The following is a 10,535-nucleotide window of genomic DNA, read 5'->3' as shown; positions in this document are numbered from 1 at the left end:
CACCCTAAACTCCACAGGAAGCTGTCGGTCCCAGAGTGGAGCCAGGAAGGTACCTGGAGCCTGCTGTGGGATCCAGGACACATCTGAGTGTCACACCTCTAATGAAAACCAAAAACTGGGTGCCATACGTATGAGGGTGCACAGCATCCCTGGAATGTGCTGTCCCTGCCTTACAGATGAATAAAGTAGGTGTCACAGAGTTGACGTAATCTGTACTGAGTAGGATTCAAAGGCAGGCCTGCCTTACTCCCAAGCCAGAGTTCTTCAGGATGCACTACTCTAACTCCCGCATGGGAGGGACTGTGGGGTGGACACCAACAAGTCCGAGAATAGGCTGAGGCTCTGCATACAGATCCAAAGGTCAGCTCAGAAACTGCAGGCTGAGTTCCGAGGAGTTGTTTCCACCTCATGTCAACTGCTGCAGCCTCCCTTCCCAGGCAGTCTTTGGCTGGATGCCCCTCTTGCCAAGGCTGTGCCAAGCAGGTTTAGGCTCTAATGAGCTTGTGAACTGCCTTGCCCTGGTAAATGGGGGAGCCGGGGACTTATTTGCCTGAGAAACGCTGGGGAGAAGGAAGTTGAGAGCAGGAAGTGGGCAGAGAAGCTTGTGTGTCTCTGTGTGTATAGGGGTGCTGGACCAGAGCACACAGGTGCCCAGCTGATCCTGCCTGTGCCACTGTGCTGGAACACGGACGACTCAGGAAAGGCACAGGTGGCCTGGAGCCAGTCAGTCAGGAGAACAATCTGCTTGCTCCCCTAAATTACATAATGCAACATGGAGTCAAAAAGAAACCATATTTGTAGTATGAGCTGCTCTGTATTAATCGCATCATTTTTGTCTTTAGGTGTTTTAACCCCGAGCATGATACAGAGTTATGAGGGGCCGCATTTCTGATGTAAATTAGATTTACTGCTATTCTACGGAAAGAGGTCCTCCTCTTTTTGTCTGGTGGTTTGATTCTTGTTGCCGCTCGATTCTTTGCACTACTCAGCTGGTTTTACAGATAGCTGTCCCTTTACACCAAACGACAGGAAACATTGTGGGCAGGAATCCGGATAAAAGTCAATAGGAGCCATCAGACTCGGGCTGGCGGCGGTCTGGCCGGTCCTAGTTGGGGGTCCAGGAGCCGAGTCCGAAAGCCGGGAGCGTTGGCCGCAATCTCGCACAGCGGTGGCGGCCGGGTGTGCGTGGCACGAACGAGCACGCACAGCCTCGGCCTCCGGGAATCCCCGGCCCAGCTCACTTCGCGGCGCGGGCTCGGGCGGGCCCAGGCGAGCTCCACCCACTGACCCCAGCCCCACGGCCATTGGCTGACGCCCCGCACCTGCCCCTACCTTGAGTGGGCGAGGCTACCTGGGCCCCGCCCCCCGGCTCGGGTTCTCCGCCGCTCTTCCCGCGCCTCCCGGCCTGAGGCCCCGCCCCCCGCGTCCCCGAGCCCGGGCTCCTCGTGATGTCAGCGCCGCTTTGATACAAAGAGCCCCTTCGGCCCACGCGGGTCTCCCGGCAACCGGGCGGGCGGGGCCGGGGCCCCCTTCGGCGCCCATCGGAGCGAGCGGCCGCGCGCCGCCGCCGAGCAGTTGCTCCCGTGCACTCCGCCGCGGGTCACCGTGTCGCTGCCGCCGTCCGGCTGCCCCGCACCCGGCGTCTCGTCCCCGCCGCGGACCCACGGGCGGCCAGACGGGGATGCACACCCCGCCGGCGTCCGGAATCCTGGTAAGTGCGGCCGCGGTGCGCCGGGGTTCGGGAAGTTGACTGCTCCCGGGCCGCGCCTCCCGGGAGGTCGGGTCACCTGAACCGGCCGGGTCAGCGGCCGAAGAGCGGCGCTGTCCCTGCCGCCCGCCCCGGGCGCCAGGAGGGGTGGCCAGTCGAGAAAGTGTCTTGGGGAGCCCGGAGGCTGGGAAGAGGGCTCGTCGCCTGGACACTCCATCCCGCGCCTCCTGCCCCCCGAGCCTGGCGTTGTCCCCCGCGCGCCTCCGCCGGGCCTCAAGGAGCTGTGCACTGCGAAGTTTTCCGTAACCCTCGGCGGCTGCACCGACCAGGTTTCCTGGTTTTTCTCTTTCCTCCGGGAGCTCTGCGGGTTGAGGAGAGAGCTAGCTCAGCCCGGGGTATGGGTCGGGGCCCTGGTTTATCTCGGGGAGATGCTGCTACGGCTGGGCTGGCGGTAGGCACAGGCTCCCAGCCCTTCATCCTTCAGCCCCGAGTGGACCACACTCGTCTTTGTAGTAGTTGTTTACACAACCCCATCTCTGCCGGGACAAGTGTCTCTGCGGACCTGGACTGTGGAATCTGCTTGGGGAGCCTTGGCTCACACAGCCCTGGACCAGGCTCTTTCCCATTCTGGCAAACCTGGCTCCGTCTCCATTTCTGCTTCTCTTTGCTCCTGCTCTTCTGGAGCAAGGCTAGAAATCACTCATCCCTTCACCCCGAGAAGATGTCAGTTTTTATTGACTGACTCATTTACGGGCCTTCTACTCCAGGAATTTCGAGGAGTCTGGGTTCTTGTTTCTACCCACAGGCTGTTTGTGGCAGACCCCTGGCTGATTCCTGGTGACTCACCACACCTCTGCCCTGTCTCCCCAGAACAGGAGGTAGGTGGGCTCTTGGGGTCCTGGCTGTGGCTCAAGGAAGCAGTGGGGCAGGCACATCCCCACGGGGCGGCCCTAGGCCCCTCTTCAGGTGGAAGATAGCCAGGATGGGGAGAAAGAATCTTGGAGCAGGGGCTATGAATGCGGTGGACCCGCTTCTGCAATAGATATCATTGCCACCCAGCCCCAGTTTCCTCCAGTGCTGGCGCCAGGGCTCTGGCCCACAGCTTGTCCTGTCAATTGGCATTCATATCTAGGGAATATTATATGTGGGACACTTCCCTTCCCTTACGTGTCTGCAGGCCCCAGGGTTCCTTGAATACTTACTATAATCTAGTCCTGCCTGGTTTCCTCTAAGGTTGGACTGGTTGATCTGGGCTGTTTTGAGCTCCATTGTGGCTTTACTATGGAGTGTGTGACCTGCATGAGTGAAGTTAGTGAAGACCACAGAATGAGCCCCTAGGTGGCACACCTTGGACAAGTGCTTAGCAGAAAACAGCTTTGGAATGTTTTCGACCCTAGGCTTTAGGAGAAAGGGGTGGGGTAGGTTACTAAGGCTAGCCAGAGAGATAAGGCTGGGCTGAAGGGAGAGATGACCAGCTAGCTGGTAGAGAAGCGTGACCTTTGTCCCAAGGGAGATCTCGCAAACAGGACAGACTGCCTGGAGCCTGTCCTTGGAAAGGACTTTAGACAAGTGAGGGAAGAAAGGCAGTAGGAGTTAGGGGGTAGGGAGTTCTAAGCTATCTCCTTTGAGGTTCCAGGCTGGGGAGGGTCCTTTCTCCCTGTGCGCTTCCCTAAAAGCATCTTCATTGCCTCCCAGCCATATCCCCTCCATAGGACCTTTTTTTTCCTTTGGTACTTGGGATTGAACCCAGGAAGCATTCTGGACTATGTCCCAAACCCTTTTATATTTTTTACTTCAATATAGTATTTCGTTAAATTGGCTGAGGCTGGGCTGTGACTTTTCTATTCTCTTGCCTCTGCCTCTTTCTTTTTCTTTTCTTCTTGATACAGGATCTTGCTCTGTAATTCAGATTGGCCTTAAACTCACAACAACGATCCTCCTGCCTCAGCCTCCCAAGTGCTGGGATTACAGCTGTGCAGTACCATGCTTGGCTGCTTCAGCCTCTTGAGTAGCTGGAATTACAGGTGTGTGCTGCTACAGCCATTTAGATGTTCTATAGATGTTCAGCTAGGACCTTCACAACCTGCCCCCTGAGGTGGCTCAATGCCTCCTTTCCCAGGCTGGAAGTCCCTCTGGGTGATCTGTTATTCCCAGAACTTTTTTTTAACAATCAGTCCTGCTTCCAGCAACTTCACAGTTTGATTTCTGTGTCTGTTGTAGGTGAAGGTAATGAGAAGGTCAAGGGAGAATCTCCCATAGAAACAGCAGGGGCATGGTGGCATACATCTGTAATCCCAGCACTCTGGAGGCTGAGGCAGAAGGATCGCTGCAAGTTTGAGGCCAGCACGGGCTCCAAAGTGAGTTTAAGGCCAGCCTGAACTGCTAGCAAAACCCTGTGTCAAAAAGACTGAAAAAAAGAAAGAAAAGAAACAGCAGGTAGGCAGTTCCAGAGGGCAGGAATCTTAGGGTAGGGAACCAGCCTGGACGGAGCATCCATCCTGGTTGTGTTTTAAAAAGGACGCAAGGAAACAGCCTTATCTCATCTGCATGTGCTAACGCCACAGTGACCTGGCCTGGCCAGGTGTGCAGGCAGGACCCCAGCACTGGGCTCTGTTTCTCTGGTTGTTTCTGTGTGCTCTTGACTTCATAACTGGGTGTTTGTGGTGTTGAATATCTGGCCTTGCAATGAGGAAGGCCACTGAGATTTCACAGCTGGGTTACTGGGTGGTCCTGGCCAGGGCCAGCTGGGCACCACAAGATGAGCATGTTGATTTGGCAGGCCCACCTGGTGTCCTGCTGGACATGGTGCTCTCTTCTGGGTGGTAGGACAGCTTCGTCCGTATGATGGCATTTCAGGGCATAGAACTTCCCTGTTTCTGTATGTCCAGTCTCCAGGACATTGCCTGGCAAATGGCAAATGCTCCTGAATTCACTCAACAAACATTTGAGTGTCTCATTTGTGCCATATTCTGTACTGAAGATGCAGTTGTGAACAGAACAGGCAAGGATCCCTGCTACAGTGTGGCCAACCTGCTAGAAGGCGGGCAGTGTTTGAGCTGGATGGGAGTGAAAGCCTCCTCAGGAGGAGACTGCTGGGATTTAAATGCCAGGGACATTGGGTTTCTAAATATGGTAATTAGGAAAGTCTTCACTGAGAAGGTGACACCTTGACAAAGGCAGGAACAGCCAAAGGAGCTACAGTCACAAAGGCACAAAGGCTCGGGTGGTGGCTTCTGTCAGGCAGCAGCCAAGAGTCCCAGGAGAACAGGGTGAGATGGGACTTCATGGCACAGGTTGCTGTCCGTTGCTCTGCCCTTTGCAGCCCCTTTATGTTGAGGGCATTTGAGCACGAAGGCGTTTTCCAGGGAAGAGCTCTCTGTGTCACTCAGTTCGGGTTCCGTCAGATAAGTGCCAGGCTGTAGTGTTTCCTCCGCTCACATCAAACTAGCCAAACCCTCTCCGGTGGTGAGTACCTGCTGAGTCTTGAAGCTGTTTGGGGCCATCTCCTGGTTCCTGTGGGTGAGCTCCCAGCAGGGTAGAGTCAAGACCAGCTCACGAAGTAGCCGATAGCGTGTCCTTGTCCACGCTGGCTGGGCCCTGCCTGGGCTCCGTCCTGATCCCTCTTTGTACTTCTACTCTTGGGTTGTTGACAGCACAGTTCTTTGTCCTGGTTCCTCAGGGGCCCCAGAGAGGCACTTAGGTACCTGAGTGGCCGCTTTTGGGTTATTCAATGTCCAGCTTAGGCCCCTAAAGTGTGTGTGTGAGAGAGAGAGAGACATTCGAGTGGGCTTCACTGTGGGGCTCTTGGCTAAAGCATAGGATGCCCCTGAGCTCTGGTGACTGGGTGAGTTAGTGGCCAGCTGTCCGGGACAGCATATGCTCTCTTGGGAGGACTTGTGAGCTTTGAGCCGCCACAGTTCCAGGCACTGATCTGGAGCCTCCACGAGGTTGCAGTTGGAGGAAAGTGCACCAGAGGCCTAGGCACACCTTTGTCATCTGCTTTTGTGTGGAGCTGTTATTTTCTTGTGCCAGGTGTCTGACTGCAGGTGACAAGTCTTACCCAAGTGTCTGAGGCCTCATTGTAACAGTTAATGAAGTGGAATTGGCACTGGCCGGTCCCCATGGGCTCCAGTCAAAGCTGAGGCAGTGACTTGGCTCTTGTAGACCCGAGGCCTTCCTGAGTAGGAGCTAGGTTCTCAGAACCTTCCCGAGCTCCCAGGGAGGCTATGGGCTACTTCCTAATTTTTCCCATTGATCTGGAAAGAAGACGGAGGTGGGCAAAGCAGGCAGTCACAAACATGTACACACCAGAATGTGGGCTGAGGGTTGCTTGAGGCAGCTGTTATGGCCCAGAGCCATCAGGTCTGGGTGACCTCCAGCTCAGCTCTGCCTGGTAGACTGGCACTAATAACACCAACATGTCTAACCCTGCTGCTTGATTTCCTTTGACAGTGGGAAGCTTTCCAACTCTTGTTGGTCGTATTTTTAGTTAATTCAACCTGTTTCATCTTCCTAGACAAATGGGATCTTTCCCAGCCACAGTCAACAATATTCAAATAAAACAAAGCTCTGTCAAAGTTGCTGGTATCTGTGCTTCTGCCCATGCAAGCCTCTTTCTTTTAAAGGACCAAAAAGAGACAGTTTAGGCAAAGTGGGAGTGTGGGAGAGTGGGTGGGCATTTTTTGTAGTCATCTTGGGTTCCTCCCACTCTTCTGTACCCTGCATAAAATGGAATCCATACCTCAAAGGCAGCCCCTGTCATCTGTGTGGACTTAGGGTGCAAGAGCTGAGTGTTCTGCTCTTTGAACCAGACTGAAGTCTCTGACTTAGAGTAGGAGAAAGAGTAGGAGCAGGTTTCTCCTTCCTGCTCACTGGTTTTCCTGGGAGAAATACCCATCTTGTACAGGCACCTTCCTCTCGTGGGCAGTCCCTCAAAGCTTTTTTCTTTTCTTCTCTTGGTCTCTGAGAGAGGGTCTCAAAGTCTCCACCATCTTCCTACCTCAATCTGCTGGCTGCTGGAATTATAGGTGTACACCATCATGCCCAGCTAATCTTGGTTCTCAAGGCAGAACAAATGATTTGAAGCCAGAAAAACACCTGGATCTAGACTCTGCTCTGCTGCTGGAAGTTTGCACAAGCATCCTCATGCTTCTGAGCCCCACTTCCCCATGCGTAGAGTGGAGTTAGTGGTGAAGGTAAAGTGGGCCCCGTGATGTAAAACACTTCGGAGGGGTTCCGGCTGTTACCTGGATGGCACTCCATGGACAGCTAGGGAGTTGGCGAGGCAGATGCCTGGACTCCGAAGTCGGGGCTTGGATCCTGACTCTGCCACTTGGTACTTGCAAGCTGCAGAATTTCCTTGTGCCTTGTGCAGCACAAGAATGATGCAGGTAGCTGCCTGACAGGATTGCTATGGGAACTTAGCGTGGAAAGGCACGGGAGCACTTGAAAGAGCGTCTGACATGAGCCAGAGCTGCTGTTTCACTTCCTGCACCCTCCCACCAACTTGCTTCTTGGGACCCTCAACCTCAGCATGTAATAGTTTCTCGCAGGACATTATGAGTGCTGAAACAGGAAGGTAGACAGACACCATCACCAAGGGCCTGCACTGTACGGGAGAAGCAAAACTCTACTTCCTCAGTTTCTGTGTTTTTAAAGAAAGCACTGACGGCTTTGCAGACATAGCCTCTGGGCCCCAAGTGACTGGCACCTGCATGGCAAGCTGTAAATGAGATGCAAAGCACATTCCCAGCCGACAGCCTTCTCCCCAGGATTCACAGTAAGGTAGCCCACAGGGTGGCACCTAGCCCTTCCTCACAGAGGCTGTCTGCTCCTTTCCCATGGCAGACCTGTGCACCTTCTCCTTGTGCTCTTCCCCTCCCACTGGACCCTGCCTGTCCATCCACCTGTGCTTAGCTGGAAAAGCCAGGCTGGAGCAATGTTGCCTATCTACCGCTGGCAGCCACTGCTCTGCCTTACTAAAGCTGTATGGCTTTGGCTGGCTACAGGCCACAGAAGACCTGGAAAGGGGCCAGGCTGGAAGGTGCAGGCCGTGCAGCTGCCCGGGCACACTAGGTGACCGTCCTTGGTAGTTTTCCGAGGAGTAAACCTACCTGCTTGGCCAGCTTATCCCTTTAGTCCTGCAGTTCCACTGAGGAATGCTGGTCTGCCTGGACAGATGATTGAGAGAGCCTCCAAATGAGGTATCTGAGAATGGGCAGTCTCCTGGCCTTGCTGAGGGTTCTTGTGGGCAGGGCCAGTCTGGCCAGCCATTTTTGCATGATCCGATGCATAGCTGCACCAGTTGCTGTATTAGCAAAGACAGATCTTGCAGCAGCCGTGGTGAGGGTATAAGTGTACTTCTCTGTACAAGTGCGCGTGTGATTGTGGACTGCCCTGCCTTGTATATACACACAGCTGTGTGTATGTGACTAAATTCCCCACTCTCCATTTATGGTCACATCAAATTTTGCAGATTTGATTCTAAGACACATTATATATATTTTTTTAAAACTGGGAATTGAAGCCAGGACTTTTGCACTGAGCTACATCCCTAGGTCTTTGTTGTTTTGAGACAAGGTCTAGCTAAGTCACTAAGTTCCTCAGGCAAGGCTTAAACTTGTGATTCTCTGAAATATACCTTGCATCCCTTTACATTTCAACATCTGAGTTTGGTTCATGTTGTATTTGGGCTGGTGTGTTATTTCATTGTAAGTACCTTTTCTTTCTTCCTGTACTTAAAATAACAATGCAATTTAAAATCAGAGGCGTCTTGGATTTAATGAAACATGGAATCTAGGTAACCTCTGGAGGAGTTACATAATTTGCCTAGTTTCTCCAAGGAAGGGAGTATAACTGCCCTGTAGTGGTGGTAGGGTCGTAGGAGGGGAAGTCATGAGGTGGTTCACGGGGCAGGCTTGGACCCCGGGCCAACAGGGCTCAGATACCAGCTGGCTCCCCAGCTGTGTGGCCTGGGGAAAACAGAGCAACTTCCCTGAGCCTCAGGTGTGGATGCTAACAGTCACCCTGGTTAAAGACAAGGCAGCTATGCCTGAATCTCTGGCTGTGTGTCATCTAAGGTCACACTGCCCTGCTCCAACTGGGTTAAGCCAGAGAGCTGGTCACTGACGTGAGGCAGCAGAGCAAAACTGGTGTTTCAGAGCTCCTTGACTCTCCCACATCCTCCTCCTACTTTGCCTGTGTTTTCATTTTCAAATGTTTCCCTTTAGCAATTAAAAAAAAAAAACAAAAACTCCTTTTCCTTTCTCTCTCTGTTTTGTTTTGTTTTTTGACAGGGTCTTACTGTGTAGTCCAGGCTGGCCTTGAACTTACAGTAATCCTCCTGCCTCAGCCCTCCACCCCCATACTGAGATTACAGGCATGTGCCACCATGCCCCGTCCCTTTCCCTCCCTACATGATGCTTCCACACGTAGCTTCTGTGGTGGGGAAGTGGAAGAGGGCTGTGCTCCACGCCGAGTAGCATGGATCTCCAAGCTTGTGCTTGGTGGTCTCTGCAGCCTCTGTCCAGTGCCTGGTGCCACCCGCACTGTTGGCTCCTCCTGTTCCTGTGACCTGTGGGGCTCAGCAGAGACTCCCCAGGCGCTCCGTGTTGTCCACAGGGTGGCAGACACTGCACTCTAAGAGCACGGGGAACCCTCCGTGTCCTTGCTGCATTGAAGTCCGACCTCCTCTTCAGACCTTGGCCCTGCTCGTTATGTGACCTTTTCTATAAATCACGTCACAACTCTGAATCTGAGTTACAATGGCTGTTGCACAGGCATACCTGACACAAGAGAACACTTAATAGATGTGTGCTCCTCCTCAGACATTTAAGACAATGGATTTTGTGTTTCTTTAGCTAAGTGCCAAGAATTCCCAGGAGTGCCGGCCCAACCGCGGTGTTCGACAAAACGCTGTGAGACAGATAGGGGAGTTGTGGGCAGAGAGTACAGAGGGACCTGCGAGCAGGAGCCCCCATTGGATGACTGAGCTGCAGGGGGCTGGCAGGACAGGGAGAGGAAGAGCTTCAGTGGGAGGCTGTGCAGGGTTTGGCTAGAGCAGTAAGGGTCTGGCCTGGGCTGTTCTCAGAGGCCTGGGTGACATCTTTTTTTTTTTTTTTTTTTTTTTTTTTTAAATTTTATTTAAGGAGAAAAAAGCAGAGAAAGGGTACAAGTTATACAGATTTACAGAAAAAAACAGTAGGAAATCACTAGTTAATGGATTACATATTGTCATCTTAGAAATAATTGTTCAAGTCACAAAATTAAAGCTTGTAAAGTGGACATTCCAACAGTGAGACTGCAAACAGTTCTGTTCAATGATCCAACAAAACTCAGTGATATCATTATCTGTCTTATACACTTATATATACATGCAGTTATATCGTTTGGAGCACTTTCTTTTCCTCTCTTTTGTACAATGACAATTACCCATTTTGGATTTTGTTGCTCCCACAGTTCTTACTACTTTTTTGGAAGGGAGTAGAACCAAGTGTGACATAACAGAACAGAGTCTATCTTGTGGAGGGGCATGGCTGACAGGGCCACACCAGGCGAGGCTTGGCCAGAGCTGCTTGCAGGAAGGAGACTTTTAAGTGCAAGCATTTTTTTTTCTTTGTTTTTGTTTTGTTTTCTTTGGTATTTTGAGATGATAAGGTCTCACTGTGTGGTCTGGGCTGCCCTTGAACTTGCTGTGTAGTTCAGGCTGGTTTTGAACACCTCTCTTCAGGTTTCTGAGTGCTGGAATTACAGCAGAGGGTAATTTTAAGTCTTGTTTTCTTCAGAAGTCTCCTTTCACCTTTCCTTGGCCCCCTCTTGAGGTTCCAAT

At 52.5% G+C, this 10,535-nt stretch overlaps 1 protein-coding gene across 4 annotated transcripts in view; it reads left to right on the top strand.

Moving 5' to 3' along the window:
- The window catches only part of Rab11fip4 (RAB11 family interacting protein 4), a 121,721-nt gene that overhangs the window by 74,889 nt on the left and 36,297 nt on the right, over positions 1-10,535 (top strand). The window contains exons 1-2 of one of the 4 annotated variants that reach the window (XM_023565005.2): positions 1,488-1,711; positions 2,514-2,586. The exons of 1 other annotated variant lie outside the window; for it this stretch is intronic. Coding sequence is in view for 1 of the 3 variants with exons in the window: in XM_013152192.3 (XP_013007646.1) it covers positions 1,682-1,711 (30 nt within the window). In the remaining 2 variants the exon portion in view is untranslated. Of the gene's footprint in view, positions 1-1,439; positions 1,712-1,879; positions 2,038-2,513; positions 2,587-10,535 lie in introns of those variants that run through there. 2 more of the 4 variants (XM_013152192.3, XM_063250985.1) reach the window with 2 other exon arrangements.

The sequence above is a fragment of the Cavia porcellus genome, unplaced genomic scaffold, assembly GCF_034190915.1.
Source record: "Cavia porcellus strain 051 isolate PalLab524CR breed Dunkin Hartley unplaced genomic scaffold, mCavPor4.1 scaffold_6, whole genome shotgun sequence".
Lineage (NCBI taxonomy): Eukaryota > Metazoa > Chordata > Mammalia > Rodentia > Caviidae > Cavia > Cavia porcellus.
This window is presented reverse-complemented; position numbering and strand designations above follow the sequence as displayed.